Raw genomic sequence first — 18,356 nt, 5'->3', positions numbered from 1 at the left:
CCGATAGTGACGTCATGTCACCTCGTGCTGCCGCGTGACGTCACGAGATACCAGGAAGCTGCCGATCCGCGCGCGCGCTCACTGAGATCCGTGGTGAGAAGTTCACATCGTGGTGGTTGTTGTTGTGGTTGTTGTTGTTTACTCAGGTAGAGCCTCGCTCCTCTCGTAGGGATATCAATTGAGTAGCAGCGAGTATGGAATCGATGTCCAGGTTGGAACAATACAACGCGGGGCCTAGCCATGTGGGGCCTTGCCTCCTACCCTCGCCTGATTGCATTTGATTTAATTCTCTGCTTAAGTTTAATTTGTCTTCACCTGGCTCACTACTTTGAAACTTTGTTTCTTTTAATTATTTATACAGTTTTATTTTTCCAGACATAGCTCACTTGAACTATTCTGCTCTTTTTCAGAAGCGACCTGCACACAACAAAGTGGCTTATCAACATGTGGAAATGAATATCGGTCAAATACTCTAAACGCGTGGTGATGTTGTCTCTTAAGGTGCAGAGGAAAACCGGAGGATCCGGAATAAATTCCACCCGACCACGGGGAGAGAGACACGCAAACTCCAATATACATCCGTAATACAGGTTTGTTTGGGTTAGATCGCGTAAATTTTCACGGTGTCGTTAAACCCGCCACCACCCGACACAGCCAACTAGTAAGGGTTGTCACATAAACAGAATGTGGTCAGTTCGTCACTAGTACAGCACACCGGTTGTGTGTTGGAGAGCCAAGCCACAACATTTACCATCAGAATACGGCGTTCGCCAGTAATTGCCACCAGCTTCAACAGGCGACAGCCAAATGTTGTGGCTTGGCTCTGTGGGAATATAAATTAGGTCGCTGGGTTATAGCGCAGCACGCTAACCATTGCACTGCCACTTTTCACTCATGCACAAACATCATCGAAAATATTGTATTCAGTAATAACTAAGTTACCCGGTTCGCACAAGTCTGAGTAATCAAACATTAAGAGTAATGTCTTGCAATGCTGGCTTTATTAGAATTATTGAAATCTGGCAATTAAGTCTGTAAATGTGTGTATATTGTCATGGGTTCTTGGTTGTATTATACAATCACAGGGCTTGTTTGTTTAATCATGAGGACAGCTTTTAAATTTGTTGCACTTGGAGAACTTAAGGATAGACAATGTTGGATGTTTTGCCATCTGATGGGTTTAATCGAATGAAGCTTCAATTTTGGCATATATGTCGACAGCAGTTTGGCGAGGTAGGAAATGGCAGCGATCATCCACTTCCCAGAAAATCAGTCGACATTGAAGAGCATAATTGGATCGGTGTGTTTCATTTCTGTGTAGGGTATTTGGTCCTCAGTTGCAAGGCGATGCCTTGAGTGACATGTTGTTCAGCAGTCAGAAAGACAGCGACTGAAGATGGTGTGAATGCATTTAAGCGGTACTCATGTTGACCATGTGGAGTTTAGTGGAGCATATCTTTCCACAGCAATAGGACTTGCATCTTGGTGTTGATGACATTTTTTCAGTGCTGGTGAGCCTGTCTAGTATTGTCAGACATGCAAGTAGATATGTGGTAATGCAGGTAGGTCATTAGCTAGTGGCAGCAGACTGCCAATGCGATTATGTACCTGGCCCTGCACTTTAAATGTGGGCATGTAGCCAGATGTCGTGATGAGTTGGTTGGTGCCAAAATATAGACCTTATGCTTTGGAATTGGCTTGCATCGGTAGTGTTGGCAGGTATAAATACATGAATAGGCTCGGGATGGTCATTAATTGTAGGCAGCTGAACCATGGTACTGTTGCAAGCATAGCCCTGTAGGTTCTCCTTTCCATGTCATTGCATGGCAGTAGCTGCAAGAAGTAGACATGGAACCAATGGCAGGACATTATTTGGCTGTAGGTGCAGCCATGGCAGCACTGGCAGCATGCTGTCTTGTTTCTTGGTGTTCAGGAGTGGCATTATCAATAGGTGCAGACATCGCAGCCCTGGCAACATGCTCTTCTTAGTGTTCACGAGATTCATTAGCTGTAGGTGCAGCACAGGCAGCATGCTGTCTAACTTTGTGTTAAGGAGTTTCATTATCTTTAGGTGGAGCAATTGCAGAACTTGTACCAATCGCATAAATGATTGTAATCGGCTTTGAAGAGAAGCACACATTTTTCGCTAGGAACAGTATAGGTGGAGGTTAAAGTTAATAAGCATGAAGAGTAAATAGTGAGTGTGTGAGTGAATGCAATATAGATTTGTCGGTATAAAATTTATAAAATCACGACTTTTCGATTGCAACACAAACAATCAACATGATCAGGTGGGAAAACCAGAGCAATACATTTTTTTGCTGAAATGGGAGAGAGAGTTGCCATGGTAAGAGGTTATATAGGTAAGAAAGGGGGGAGGAGCAAGGGGGGAGAGGGTTGGTTGGCGGTGTGGGGTAGGGGGAGGGCGAGCGCTGCGTGGTATAGTAGTACCCGGCAGATATGATAGACGACAACCAATACAAAGCAGTTAGGGTTTTACCTCGTTAGTAACATCCTTCCAATGATTGCTCAATTTGTATCCATCTTCTCGGTTGAAGTTATGTCTGTTTATATATCTGGATGGCTTAATGAACAAACCTTTGATAGTAGTCCGAAGGTTTGCAGAGTACCTTGATCTCGGAAAAAAACCAATATCATGCGAGCCCACAGCATTATAACAATGATCAGCCACAGCAGAGGTATTGGTTCTACCATGTTTCAGATCTGCCATGTGTTCGCGAACACGGTCTGAGATGTGTCGTTTCGTTTCCCCAATGTAACAGCCACCACAGGTGCAACTTAATTTGTCGACTCCAGGATATTGCATGTCAGGAATGACATCCTTCACAGATGGGATTAGATCACGGATTTTGTGTAATGTATTGAATCGGACCTGGATCTTGTGTTTGTTTAAGATTTTGGAAATCTTTTTGGTAACACCTGCTATGTATGGTAACGTGATGGTTTTGATCCGAGTCTCAGTGGGTTGTTTCTCCATGGTTTGAGAAGCAGCTTTGCGAATAATGCGGTCTGAGTACCCATTCATCTTGAGGGCCTGGTGTACGTGTTCCAGTTCACTGGCTAGGTGGTGTTGGTCAGAAATGCAGTGGGCCCTATGGTGTAGTGTTTTGATGAGGGAATTCTTCTGTGCCGGGTTGTGGTGGGAATCAGGTTTCAGATAGGAATCTGTGTGGATGGATTTCCTGTAGACAGAGTGTCCCAACAAGCCATTCGGCCTCTTCTCAAACAAAACATCCAGGAATGGTAGCTTACCATCCTTCTCCTCTTCCATGGTGAATTTGATGGATGGGTGTATGGAATTAATGTGGTTGAGAAATTGGTTCAATGCTGACAGGCCACGTGGCCAAATGACGAAAGTGTCATCTACATATCTCAAGGAAGGGCGTAGGGTGGATGTCTGGATGGCATCTGTTTCAAATTTCTCCATGAAAACATTCGCTATCACTGGTGATAAGGGGGGACCCATCGGGTACCTTCATTTTGTTTGTAGAAAGTACCATTCCAGGTGAAGTATTGGTAAGGCAGTGCCTAACCAGAGTAGGAACATCAGGATTCAGTCCATGTTGGACTACATCTTCAATTATTGCTAAGGTGTCAGGCACAGGAACCTTGGTGAACAGAGAGACTACATCAAAGCTGACGTGAAAATCATCTGGGGACAGTGAAATGCCCTTTATTAGAGAGACCAAGTGAGCTGAGTTACGTACTGCTGAGGTAGTCTTGCCAGTGAATGGAAGCAAGGTCTCAAACATAAAATGGGCCTGTTTGTAGGTAGGTGAGTTGATAGTGGAAACGATCCTGATGTTCCTGCTGCTGTATTTTCTGTCTATTGACTACAGCAGAGGTGGATGGATTTTCACCAGAAGCTAGATCTCTGCACTCTTAATTAACGCCTATAGTACCATAAAGAGGCTTGGTTTCTTTGGGTAGCTATTTGATTAAATAATCAATGCCTCAGCTCACATTTGAGGATTTGTTTGATTTTGGGCATCCCCGTCTAAAGTTGCGTGACCAAGAGTCGGAGCCATTTCCTGTTCAACTTGGCTTGTGACAGAAATTCACCCTGGCCCCATGCATTACATTACATAGCATCTTCAATAACTATGTAGTTTTAGAAGATCCCAATGGTCATTTCAAAACCATTGCATTCGTTAGGGTTACAATGATACACGAATCGATGCCTGGTTATAATTAAAGGATCGTTCCCTGCTGGTCAACCATGTTACATCTGCTGATGATCTGGTAATGGCTACTTAATGAGATGGAATTAGGGAATTTTGTTCTGTGGCTTGATAATTCTATCATGAAATGGGGCCTTGCAAATGTTCCACAAAAAAATCACCTGCCTGGGAATTGAATGTCATCAACAACTGCTCCTGCTCAACTCTCCATTAATAATCATGCAGTTCTACATGTGTTGGAGGAGCTCCCATACTTGGTTAATGTGTTCACGACCAGCTCTGGTTTGGCAGCCAAAGTATCACTTAAAATTAGTTTAGCAGCATTCTTTCATTAGACTGTGTAACACTGTGTTTGGTACTGGCAAAGGAGGTCCCATGATGTCGATGCTCACCCCGAGCTCTCATTACTCTGATGGTGCATTGTCTTGGTGCTGTATGCCTTTTGGCGTCCTCTGGTCTAACACCGTTTGAGACGAGGCTCAAAAGAACGCTGTCTCTGGTGTGGACCAATCAGTTTAAAGACAATACATATATTATCAGCGTTTTTTTTGCATTCTGACCACAAGCATTGTGGTTAATGCAGACATGATTCCTTGTAAAAGGTTTCAGTTTGGTGTTTTAACATTTTAACACCCGTTTTGTTGCCAGAAAAAAAGGGGAAAACCTATTATCATGTGTGGAAGGTGCCTACACTTTTGCTCCATACAAAGCTGTGAGTTCTAAATTTCAAATTTTCGTGACTGCAAGGATCCATACTCTTTGGTTTATTCAGTAAAGCTGTGAGTGTCCATCGCCAAGGTCTAGTCCATATGAGACAAATTTAAAGCCACTTACATGGCGTTCAATTGCACCTATAATGGTATTAGCACTGTAATAAGGTTACTTCCAGTTCTTCATGAAGAGTGTATGGTTTTTTTCTAATATGTTATAATGATCCATGTGAAATGTACGTGTATTTAAGAGTTTATCTTTGTAGGGAGTGGTGGTGCGGTTATTTCACTGCATTATGAACTCAACAAATAGATTGAGTATTGCCAATAGCAAACACGATTGATAAGTGAAAGCTGAACTTATTGTGGGCCTCTGCTATGTTGATTGATCTGAAAATAATTACATGGTGAAGCGAGGAAGCAATAATACAGAGCAGATGAAGGGGGCCAGGCATGGTTCTGGACACGCAACCACCTTTTTACCATGCCAGTGTGTGACAGTGTCAAGTTTGTATTTGCAGTAAAGTATATGAACCATTGAGCAAGGAGGTAAACATCAAAAGAATAGTTTATTTTAGTTTTCCTCTGGAACTTTTTCTGAGAATGGATACGGTCAGGAAAATATCTCCGCACATATGCAGCTGAAGTTAGATTTGTTCATCCGAGCATTCAATCAAATCTGAGCCTGGCTTCACACCTGGAAGTTTCGATTGAACATTCATTTATGCACCTCCATGTGGCGATGTCCGAGAACTCCCTAGCTTACATTTAAAAGCAAATTTCTTACCTTGACATGCTAATCTCTCACAATACAATGGCCACCCCCACAACTTAGTTTATCAAGATTTCTCCTATCTTACGTTTACATGCAAATCTCATCTCTTGCCCCGCCCACTGTCCCTTGGGCTCCTCCCATCTCAAACCTTTATAAATCCCTGCCTTCGCAGCGCTGCTGCCATATATTTCTTTCCTACCTCAGCAGCTCTCACATGATGACAATTGCTTGTGTTGCGATCGAAATGTCGTGATATTTATTATTTTTATTTTATTATATTTTCCCCATCTATGTGCCTTTACCAAAAGACCCAAAGAATATTAATGTATGCATTTATGCATAATACAAAGTATTATTTTCAACACCCTTCGCTATGTTAGCTGAATTTTTCTAAATTGTGTGCTTGGAGTTTTGGGTAAATATTCATTTCGAAGATACTAGGGCTTCCGGGCAGGTTTCTGACAACTTGCCCTCTCATTGTGTGCCTTTACAGCCCGTGTGATATTAATAAGTCTAGACGTGCAATTCAAGGGTGACTGTATGTATTAATTCCTCTCTGCCTCGATACTGATGTAGATGGTATGGATATGTTTTTCTCTCTGCAGCTGACGCTTGTTCTGCAGAATTGGCCTGATGGAGCAAAGGCACTCAGCGCAGCTCGGTACAAAAAGGAAACATTGCGACCAGTATGCAAACAGCACGGATCGTACTGAAAATTTGACACAGCACCAGAGAACTCTCACAGGAGAGAAATCCTTCAGGTGTAGTGTGTGTGGGAAGGCATTTTCAGATTCATCTGCTCTTAAAAAACACCAGAGAACACACACAGGAGAGAAACCCTTCCGGTGCACTCTGTGCGGGAAGCTGTTTGCAGTGTCATCACATCTTCGAAGACACGAGAGAACCCACACAGGAGAGAAACCCTTCAAGTGCACTGTGTGCGGGAAGGCGTTTACACGGTCATCACATATTGAAAAACACCAGAGATCACACACAGGAGAGAAACCTTTCAAGTGCAGTTTGTGTGAGAAGGCATTTTCAAGTTCATTTAATCTTAAAATACACCAGAGAACACACACAGGAGAGAAACCCTTCAAGTGCACTGTGTGTGGGAGGACATTTTCAATTTCATTTTATCTTAAAATGCACCAGAGAACACACACAGGAGAGAAACCCTTCAGGTGCACTCTGTGTGGGAAGGCGTTTGCACAGGCATCAGGTCTTCATAGACACCAGAAGACACACAGGCATCAGAACATCCCCAAGGAGTGTAGTCTGAAATCGACTTGTGAAAGTCAAAGTGCTTCAATGAGCCCATCCCTCCTGATAAAAGAACCAGAAGTAAATTCTAGCTTGGACACTATGAAACGTATCAAGGTGAAATGTGAAGTGATGGTGAAGAGCGAAGAAGTGAAGGTGAAATGTGAAGAAGTGATGGTGAAGAGCGAAGAAGTGACGGTAAAATGTGAAAATGAATATTCAACTCCAAAATCGCACCTTCACATTGATGGAGGCAACGTGAAGCAGGAGAATTCTGACTTTGAGGCAGAGCATGGCAACTCCGAGCAGTTTGTGGAAGTGGAGGTGTGGGTAGACTTCTTAGACAATACAAAGCCAAATGGAGACCCTGTAGATGTGTAAGCTTGACAATGAAGCTCCAATAGATTCACCTTTGTCACAGGCCTTTAATTAAAATAATGTGAAGTTGAACACTCAATTTCCAGGTTCAAACCTGCAAAGGACGAGCGGCCAGTATTTGCGGACCTGCGGGTTGGGTAGATCTCTATCCAGGAGCCAGAGCCAATAAGCTCCCAAGCATTCACAATGTTTTCATAATAATATTAGCATTTATCTGGTGCTTGCTTAATCGCCTCAACAACTCGAAGTTTCATATCTCATCACAAACACTTGAACAGCATGTTGTATATATGCTTTTTTCTAAAATTTATGTTAAGAGTGATTCTGCCTATTTTAATGCGAAATATGTCAATCACACGCGATAATCAGAGCTTCACCAACCGCCTTTGTCTTCCAGTAGCTAACAGCACACCGTAGCAGTAAATTATGTATGCAGGGGGCGCCTCCCCCTAATATATCAAATACCACGCAAGAATTCCAAACTGTGACGTGAGGGCTGTGAACTCTGCTCAAAACATACTTTGAGTCGCTTGCAGAGTCAAAACTACAGAAAGTGGTACGGTTCTAAGCTATAAGAGGTGTACATTTTTTTTTACTTCCAACCCATGTTGAGAGGATGGAAAACATGGCGACAGCAAGCACACCCGTGCACAATAGGTCACGACTTCAAAGTCAGTGCCCCTTTTTGAGAGAGACCGCAAGTCTGATGCGAAAAATTGTAACACTTCGAACTCGTGATGGGAGCGTGGGGAACGCTGCCAAAAATGTGAATGGATACATGGCGGTAATAAAGACATCCGGACAACAAACAGCCCAAGCGACTTCAAAAGGAAAACAGCTACCCCTTTGTGAGAAGAAAAAGCCTGAGGTGGAACAATTACAGATAAGCAAGAACAGAAATCAGTACTGCCCAAAGAATCACCTAACTGCAACTGTAGAGAAGTCAAAACCATCAAGCATATCACCGATGAATGCTCCATCCTGGCAGTATAACTGAAATCCACACTGCGTCAACCACATTGGCCTGGATGAGGAACCTTTGCATTCATTTATGACGATCATTAAAAATAAAACTTTTGCTTTTCACAATGCCATACGAAAAACAAAGTACTGCGAGTGGCAGGCTCCAGGGATTGCCCTCGTGACTAGCAAATTCATAGGGTGCTCTGCATCAGCAGAAGCCACACATCACGGAGAGGTTTATTTCTGCATCATTGACAGAGGCTGCCAGCCAAGGCTGGTGCTCGCAGCATTACAATACAAACGTGGGGAAGAGTGCCGTAGCATTACTATTCCCGGTGGCGATGTCGTTGTGTACAGCCAACACGTACGATCATAGTGACAATCGTTCTTATTGTGCTCTGATCAAAGTCAACCCTTCGAGGGAAAACTGGTGCAACCACTATTCTTGAGAGTGCCCCTTTAAATTGCAACCCACAGGCGAAGTTTAGTTGAGGGTCGGGTCAGAGACTGACACGGAATGATATAACTTGATCTGTAGCGTGTCCTCTGTGCAGCACGAGTCGTACAGACAACTGGAAGAGGTCTCTTGTAGAGGTGGAGGGGGGGGGGTGAGACGACAGGCGCTGTCTCTCCAAGTTGCTCCACAGTCGACAAGGCTCAACAGTGTCTGGTGCCAAGGTGGGTGATGCGTGGCAACTAGTGGACGAGCTGCGAGCGCTGTCTGGCGACGGGATGATCGCACACATCGACGCAGACGGAGCCATCATCCCTGCCAGCACGGGCACCACCGACAGCGTGACCATCGTGCCGACTCGGCAACCACCGCAGCGGTGGAGAGAGACTGAGCAAGCAGCCGAGAGCGCCGTGTTCGACACACGCAGACCCAGCGCCCCTGCTGGAGACCTGTGGTGTTTTCTGTACAAGAAACACTGCACCTCGGAAGCTGCCAACTCAACAGTTAGCAAGAAGACAACACACACCCACACACAACGCGCATATTGCTACTAAGATTATTTTAAAAAGTTATCTTGGTTTCGAAAAGGGTTGCCATCCCAAGGTGGTGCGTTAATTATTAGGTGATCATGAAAAGCATTGTTCTGTACATTGAGTTCCATTAATACAGTCGTTTATAAGTATTTAGCAATTCATTGATGACACGATAAACATTTATAAGCATCTATATCACGAATCTACACACAGGAATACTATTGTGTTGAGATGTTTCTTTTGATCACAGACTCTTGCCCGCAAATTCATTGATGTCCCATTAGCCAATTGATAAGCATCTGTTAGCCAAACAGGCACACGAGCATGCACACTATTGCTTCAGGACATTTCGTTAATTGCATAATCTTAATGAAGTCATTGATGTCTACTTTTTTCCATTAGGCACGTTTCTTTAGCATGTTTCGAATGAATATATATTTATAAGGATTTTTCCTATCGCCGTGTATGGTCGTTAGCCGATTGTTCTGTTACTCAAGTTTTAACAAACGTAACCATTGAGATTAATTGTATGGCTCAATGAGTAGGACATCTTAAGGAGTACGGTGTTGACAATTCTGATTGTAAGTGTACTCGCATATTAGAGTGTTTTTAGATATTAAAGTTGCTTAACAGAATAATCTGAGTGGTTCCTTTCTAGGTTCATGCGTAATAACCTTAATTATAAGAGCTGTATTCTGCAGTGAGATCTGAATTCTGAGACCTGACAGAATTACACTAAAACAGAATCAGTAAAAGTTAAAACGAGAATCGCTGGATTATCACAATTGGCAATACAACCTTCGACATTGCATACATTGATATTCCATCAATTGCATAATTTTAAGAAATTACACTTTTTGTTGTATTATCACGATTAGTAATACATCCTCGACAATGAAGCTGAGTCATTTGCATAGTGGCATACATTTACATATTTCCAGATATTTGCGTTATGTTAGAAAATGTCACACTTTTCATTGTATTATCACGATTGGTAATACACCCCTAGATAATGAAGCAGAGCCTAATTTGCATAAATGTGAAGACTGTATCATAATTTAATACAATTACATGTTCTTTATTTACTTTTTTTCATTACACGATATTAAACAAGCACCCCAAGTGGCAGCTGCCTCTGTGTGGCATAAGATGGCCCTGCACCAGCCCGCATGTTGGCATGAGTCTGTCAGTAGAGGGCGATGATTGTTGCATAATCTCAGTTGTGTAATTTGTGAGTAATGTTTCTAATTTGCCAAATTTTAACCACAATGCCAGCATACCATCGCCTACTCGTTTTGAATGAGACAATAGTATTTTTTACAATCAACTGTTAAGCAGACGATGCATATTTGTAATTAATGTTCCTGAACGAACCAGTGATGCCTGTCGGATTTGAACCTTGAACTGCAAAAAAAATAGAATGCACTCAATCTGAATGCTGCAGGTGTAGGCCTCATTCGACAGATCAACTTGTAAATATGATATAACATGATGAAGTACATTTCAGTGCAGTTATTACATTTTGGCAATATGCCTATCGATAATTTAGAATTATAATTGAATTAATAATTGTCTAATTTTGTGCGTACATGTAATATTTTGTCTATCAGGGTTAAACATGGAATACGTCCATAATATAGGTTTTTGAGTTAGATCGCGTAAATATACAATTGTGTCGTAAAACCTGCCACCACCCGACACGGCCAACAAGTACGGGTTGTCACGTCAACAGAACATGCTTGTCTCGGCCTCGCTGTGCGCTGCGTTGCACCGCTAGCTGAGTAGATAACCTCGCGTCCAATAAACCCTCAGAGCCAGGGTGAACATCCGACTCCAAACGTCATTTATTGATTTTAACGAGGTAAAACTGGTGAGAAAACAGCACATACAGCATCTGTTAATACCTGGAAACACCAACAATGAATGAACACCACAGCATCATAACATTGTCTTAGATAACATGCTTCTCAACAATAGATCATGGATGGACCAGGCACCTACATTACCACTGAATAGCTATACAAGAGCATAAGCTACTGTGTTACATAAAGGCACACCGTGTTATCATCACACTGCACCCCAGATGTACAGTACTACACATTACACTGCACTATGAATGAGACATTTTGTCATCCTTGCTCTCCAGATCACAATATAGTTACTTGGGTACAAGTTTGACTCGAATTATTAAACTACAAGTAACATTCACAATAAGGAAAGTTGCAGGCTTCGTTGTTAACTAGGCCTCATATTTATCATAATTTAACAGCATTATAAAGGCATTTACATCATAACGGTCATTCTAACATAACAGCATTGCCAATATTATAAGAACATAAACAAACTTACAGACAATGCTTCTTAAGGTCCCACAATGGACAATTGCGGCTGGCTTCACTGGGATGCGATGTGTGCCGCCATCTTGAATTATGTGTGTAATGGCCGACGCCCGCTTGGTTGAGCGGGAATCTTAAATCGCAACTTCCTGGTCACGTGACCAAAATTAGCATAAAAAAACAGGAAATTCCTGTGTACATACGTCCCCCCAATCTGCTGTGAGGCAAAACTCCTGCCATAAGGCAGAACAATGCTAATTTGTCACAAGTACAGCACACCGGAACACATGATTGTTCGGAGAAAGTGTGTGTTTTGAAAGTAACCTGTACAGATAACTCACGTGAGAGCTGTCCTTGTGATACGGGTCGAGGGGTATTTTTTAAATCCTTTATATTAAGTTCGCGTGCTTGCTTGCTTGCTTACGACCGTGCAAATCTTTCGGTCGTGTTTTAACCTACTTCCCGTGATCCAATCGAGCTGACATTTTCCACACAGACTCGTTGTGCCAGACAATTATTGTTCGTGAAAAAAAATTCCCAAAATTTTACACTTTTTAGGCAAAAAAATTTTATTTTACATATATTCAAATAGAACGCATTCATGGCTTTGGCTGAACGTCAGAGTGTAAGAGCCCAGAGCGTAACCCCTCCACAGGCCGTGGTGGAGTAGCGCAGTTGGTAGCGCCCTCGCTTCCCATGCCAAAGGTCGCGGGATCGATCCCCGCGTCCTCCACAGGCGAATATATTTTTAAATCCTTTATATTAAGTTCGCTTGCTTGCTTAGGACCGTGCAAATCTTTCGCTCGTTTTTTAACCCACTTCCCGTGATCCAATCGAGCTGACATTTTCCACACAGACTCGTTGTGTGTGACAATACATTTTCGTGAAATTTTTTTTCCAAAATTTTACACTGTTTAGGGAAAACAAATTAAATATTTAATTACCAATTGCTTAATACTGGCAGACAATCATCTGACCCATAGATTGCAGCCATCTCAAGCCAGGGGATGAGAGAACTCTAGCCGCCACGCATATAAAGGATTTAGAGTGAAAAACTTTGTTTTTACGGGTTTACTTGTTTGTGATTCAGGAAGCATCTGCCTCTGGAACATTGTCTTTGAAATAAAAAACATTCGCATCATTCATCAGTTACAAGGCATACCACTTACAAGTTACGTATAGTGATACATCTGGATGTTCGTAACCATCGGTTGAAGCCAGCCTGACTGCTGTTCAGACATTGTACACCAATACCGGTCCACAGGTGGCTTGCACTGAATCAATGATGCACTCCCAGAAGGCTGTGCTATTTATAGTTTGTTTTAAAAAATGTTTGTATTTGTTTCGTGAAGAGACCGATAAATGAAAGACGTCGTGTCTGCTGATACGTTTCATAACAAGGAAGTAATTTTAAGAGCACATTTGAAATGCATCATGGATTTTTGTTACCGATTTATATTCTAGTCTCGGTTTTATTTAATTTTCATATCTGTTTAAATTAAACTTAAATAACCGTGTCCATCGATATCCCACTGCTTACCACATGTTTGCTGAAATATGTAAAAGCCCCCTCTGGAGACGTCACCTCAAAGTCACGAGTGGGTGACGTCAGCGCCTCTTTCTCTGGTTTGTGACCTCACTAAAAGCAGAACTCTTCTCGTCACGGGACGTGACGACTGTGCACCGAGTCTGGGAATTCATTTGCATGGTCATCAAATCTTGACCGACACCAGAGAACACGCACAGAATAGGAGCCCATCAGGTACACTGTATGTGGTAAGACGTTTGCACGGTCATCAAATCTTCTGTGGGGGTCGCTAGCCCCCGAGATCCCTCCCTCGATAATGCTAACGGCCGGGCTAGCATCATCAATCGCCCCCCCGCTGCTAAGCGAACCGCTGCTAAGTTCCTCACCCATGGGGTGGGAGCCGTCGCCCGAGGATTCCACTCCACCGCGGGTCCGCGTAGCAGGCATGGTTAATTACGTACGCGCACACCCACACACACAGCTCTGTACGGCACTCACTCTTGCGCTTCTCTGCGCCGCGCTGGCCGCTCACGTTACAATCGCGCACCTGGGGTACGCCGATTACGCACGCCGCGAGCTTACGCACACACAGTACCACACGCGTTCCCACACGCAACCCGCGCGCTCAGCTCCGCGCAGCGCTCACTCCCGTGGCGAACCACTGTGCACACAGCGCACCCACACGCTCACACTGCACGACAAGATCACGCGAGACCACGCTTCGCTATTAATGATTTATTATATGCCACCTGCGAATTGATGTTGAATCAGTGAGTCGACGAGGCTGGCCTATTCCACTAAACCTGTACCTATTCCCTATTTATCGGCTATGATTCTAATTCCCCTTCTTACTCACTGTTAAGTGTCCACGGCGGTCCGCTGATCCTTCTGTTAACCGCGTGCCTCGGTGCGTCGCACGGACGTCCGGGTCGCTGGCTCGAGCTGCGTCTGGTCGCCTGGCGCTGGAGTAAGAGAGCGATTTCCCCTCTGCGCTCCTCTATTTATCCTCCCTACCTCCCAAAGGGGATGCTGCGCTGAACAATGGGCTCGTGCACCCCAAGCCCGCGCACCGCAGTCCCCAGGCGCTGTTGATATGCTAATCAGTGTGCTGCGTGCAAGGCGTAAATCCTAATTACTCCCTTACCCTTCCTACCAATGGGGCTTGCGCGCTCAAGCGCAATTATCCCAACCCTCCATGACTATGCGCAACAGCCCCTGTGACCCCGCTATTCATGCTGTCCCGTGCCTCCCCTGCTCGCCCCGTCGACCCGTGGGAGTGTGTGTGGGGGGAAATGCGCCTCAACCGCGGTGGCCGAATGCCCCACGCCACGACCTACCATATTAAGGCCGGCCGCAGCGCCGCGGTGCCACGTAGCACGGGGAGGTCATCCAATTCCCTGATCGCCGGAAACCGTGAGAATTAATCCCGATAAGGGTCTCTCGGATAAAAACCGGTCGATCAGGTGACCTTCCCTTCCAGCTCTATGGGGGGGGGGGGGTGCGTGCGGGTGTGTGCTTATGTGGGGCGGGTGATGGGGGGCAGTGCGGTGGGGGAAGCCGGGCGGCTCCCTGGTTCGGCAGAGCGGCCCCGTCGTTGTGGCACCACATAGCCCCCCGGGGTGCCAGTCCCCGTCCCGGGTTGACTGGAGCACCTCGCCTGGGTTGCCCCCACGAGGTATCGCCGCGGGGTCCGCGGGATTCGCCCGGCCCTTGTGGCTGGCCTCGGGGGTGGCGGCTCCGTCTCCTGGGGCTCCGGCGGTGGTCTCCTCCTCCATTCCAACGGCTCCCCTCGGCCTCTGGCACCTGCGGGCTGGGGAACAAACTCAGAGGCGGTGGGGTTTAAGGGTCGCCGTCCTCGTCGCCCCCGGCCCCGCCCGGGGCCCCTCGGAGCCCGGGGCTCCGTGGGGCCCATGTACTGCGCGAGGCCCCCGGGCACGGGGGGTGGGGGGACCCCGGGGTTTCGGGGTACTTGGACGGCGGGGCTCCCCCCCTCGGGGGCTGCTCGCCACGGCTTCAGTCGGCGGATGTTGACCACCATCTCCCGGCCCCTCTCTCCTCCCTGAATCAGCACCGTCCATGGTGAGATCTGCCGTCTCACAATCCAGGGTCCTCGCCAGTAGGTGGTCAGCTTCCCCACCTGTCCGGCACCGACGCGGGGAGTGTACAGCCACACCTCGGAGCCCGCAGTGTAGAAGGGGGGCTCCATACGGGGTCGGGCGCCCTGCTCTTGCCGCTGGTGCGCGGCCTCTCCGTGCGGGCAGGCTCGGCCCCTGGCCCCTCGCAGGGTCTCCAGCAAGTGCTCCACGGGGTGGCTCCCTTCCTCCCGTTGCGGCGGAGGAACACCGAACAGCAGATCTGCGGGCAGGCGAGACTCGCGACCAAACATCATTAGGAACGGGGTCTGTCCTGTAGAGGTGTGAACGGCGGTGGTGTAGGCGAACAGGGCATAGGGAAGGTGTTCGTCCCAGTCCTGTTGATTCGCGGCCGCCATGCGTTTAAGCTTCCCGGCCAGAGTCTGGTTCATCCTCTCTACCATCCCGTTCGCCTGGGGGTGATACGCCGTGGTTCGGTCCTTCTGGATCCCGAACTCTCGGCACAGCGCCTGAAATAATTCGGCCTCGAATTCACTACCCTGGTCGGTAATGACTCGTTCGGGGATCCCGCACTTAAGTACATAGTTTTCCACGAAGGCCCGGGCCACTACAAGGGCTGTTTTATCTGGGATAGCCACCGCCACGGGGTAGCGGGTGAAGTATTCCACCGCTACGAGAATATATCGGTTGCCCCGGTGGGATCGTGGAAAGGGCCCCTGCAGGTCGATTCCGACCAACTGATTCGTCCGACTGACTCGGAACGGCCTCAGGGGTACCTGGTACCTCGCCGGCTTTTGCCCACACTGCTGACAGGCCCGGCAGCCCTGCACCCAGGCGGCCACATCTTGTGCCAATTTGGGCCAGAGATACTGGCGACGCAGGGTCTCCCGGGTGCGCCGTTCCCCATCATGGCCCCCGAGTGGGTGGTCATGCACCAGCCGTAGCAGCTGGGGTCGCACCTGGGCAGGAACACAGATGCCCCCCGGCTGGCCGGCCTCGGTTAACTCCCGTACCACTCCGTTCCGCACACACAACCGGGCATACAAACCGCTCCAGGGTCCTGGTAGGGCGCTCTTTTCCTCCCGCAGTGCCGCCTCCACTGCCGCCAGATCCGGATCTCGCTGCTGGGTCTGTCTCAGCTGCTCGTCGTTTAGGCCCGGGAAGGCGCAGCCGACGTCCTCCTGGATCCGTCCGATCGGGTCCCGAGCCGCGGGTCCCGCGCTTGCCGGGCGGTCGACGGGATCCTCAGTGCCACCTGTGAGGGTTTCTGTGGCGCACACTGCACTCTCCCTCGCTGGGGGGGGGTCAGTGGCCGCGGCCTCTCGGGGGTCCGTTGCCTGCCGGCAGCGTCCCGCCGTGAAACACGGGCAGGCCTCCTCCGCCCTCGTCTCGGCGTACACCGTGGGTCGCCTCGATAAGGCGTCCGCGTTTGCATGCGTCCGGCCAGCCCGATACTCGATTTGCAGGTTGTACTCCTGCAACTGCGCCAACCACCGGGCCATCTGCCCCCGCGGCTCCTTGAATGTAAGAAGAAACTGCAGAGCATAATGGTCAGTGCGTACGCGACATCTCCTGCCGTACAAATACGGCCGGAACTGTTTGCATGCGAAAATCACGGCGTACAACTCTTGGCGGGTCACGCAATAGTTCAGCTCGGCCCCACTCAAGGTCCGGCTGGCGTACGCGATGACTCGTTCCGTCCCATCCTGTACCTGTGACAACACCGCGCCCAGCCCGCTGCTGCAGGCGTCGGTGTCCAAAATAAAATCGGTGGTAAAATCGGGGAAAGCGAGGGTGGGGGCGTGGGTGAGGTGGTCTTTGAGAGTGGTGAAGGCCGTCTGGCAGGCCCCCGTCCACTGGTAGGGGTGCTTAGGGGAGGTGAGTTGGGTGAGGGGGCGTGCAATCTCGCTGAATCCCTTTACAAATCGACGATAATAGGTGGCGAGCCCCAAAAATGATCTGATCTCCGTCAGATTCCTTGGCCGTGGCCACTCCACTACGGCGCGTACCTTCTCCGGATCGGTGCGCACGCCTGCCTCGCTGACGCGATGCCCGAGGTACCCCACCTCGCGTTGTGCGATGTAACACTTACGTGGCTTGAGCTTGAGATGAGCCGCTCGCAGCCGCTGGAACACCTCTCGAAGCCTGGACCAATGCTCAGACAAAGATCTACTGAACACTATCACATCGTCCAAGTAAATCAGGCACTGTTCCCACTGCAAGCCCCGCATCACCAACTCCATCAACCGCTGGAACGTCGCGGGCGCGTTAGTGAGTCCGAACGGCAACACTCGAAACTCAAACAGGCCCATCGGGGTGGTGAATGCTGTTTTTGGCCGATCCTCCTCCGTCATCTCCACCTGCCAGTAACCGGACGCCAGATCGAGGGTGGAAAAATACCGCGCTCCTGCGAGACTGTCGAAGGTGTCGTCGATGCGAGGTATGGGGAAGGCATCGCCGAGCGTGACTGCGTTTAGTTTACGGTAATCGACGCAGAATCGGGTTGACCCATCCTTTTTCGTTACTAGTACCACCGGGGCTGACCAGGGGCTCGCCGAGGGCTGAATTATGTTATCGCGAAGCATGTCCCCAACTGCCTCTTTGATTTGGACGCGTTCGGGTGCGCCCACTCGGTACGCAGGGAGTTTGATGGGTCGGGCTGCACCGGTGTCAATTTGATGCTTAACAAGGTCGGTCCGACCCACGTCCGAGTCGTGTTCGCTGAACACGTCGGCATACTCCCGCAGTAACTCGCGCAACCGATCGGCCTCTCCCTTAGGTAAATCCGCCCATGGAACATGTAACGCGTCGAGCAGGGGAACGACCTCGGCTCGGGGAGTCGGGCCGACTCGCCAGGCCAGGTCCTGGTCACCCTCAGGACGCCCGGGGTCCTCAGCCCAGAGTGCGAACACCGAGTCGTTAGAGTGGCGTGCGTGCAGGGGGTGTACGGTGGCTATTGGGGTGCGCCGTCGCAGTATCGCTGGGGTATTGTGGGGGTTAAACATCCGCATAAACAATCGGTCCCCATCTGCGTTTACCAATGTGGCGGATCCCACTAACCCATACCGTTTTGCCAACTCCGGGTGAGGAGTTAGCATTACCTCTCCTGATGGTCGGAGCGCGG

At 47.9% G+C, this 18,356-nt stretch overlaps 2 protein-coding genes across 4 annotated transcripts in view; both read left to right on the top strand.

Annotated features, from left to right (window-relative positions):
• LOC133361587 (zinc finger protein 271-like) overlaps nt 1-7,586 on the top strand; it is a 42,493-nt gene extending 34,907 nt beyond the window's left edge. Inside the window, exon 4 of the mRNA XM_061580511.1 lies at nt 6,311-7,586. Coding sequence (XP_061436495.1) covers nt 6,311-7,328 — 1,018 coding nt within the window. The 3' untranslated portion in view covers nt 7,329-7,586. The remainder of the gene's footprint in view (nt 1-6,310) is intronic.
• LOC133361616 (zinc finger protein 501-like) overlaps nt 43-18,356 on the top strand; it is a 79,447-nt gene continuing 61,133 nt past the window's right edge. Inside the window, exon 1 of one of the 3 annotated variants that reach the window (XR_009757393.1) lies at nt 43-93. The gene's annotated coding sequence lies outside the window, so the exon portion shown is untranslated. The remainder of the gene's footprint in view (nt 94-18,356) is intronic. The other 2 variants (XR_009757391.1, XM_061580578.1) reach the window with 2 other exon arrangements.

This window comes from Lethenteron reissneri, unplaced genomic scaffold (assembly GCF_015708825.2).
Source record: "Lethenteron reissneri isolate LAM-NWPU_2019-01 unplaced genomic scaffold, ASM1570882v1 scaffold_115, whole genome shotgun sequence".
Taxonomy (NCBI): domain Eukaryota; kingdom Metazoa; phylum Chordata; class Hyperoartia; order Petromyzontiformes; family Petromyzontidae; genus Lethenteron; species Lethenteron reissneri.
The sequence above is the reverse complement of the archived record's forward strand: the minus strand, read 5'-3'. Positions and strand labels throughout refer to the sequence as shown.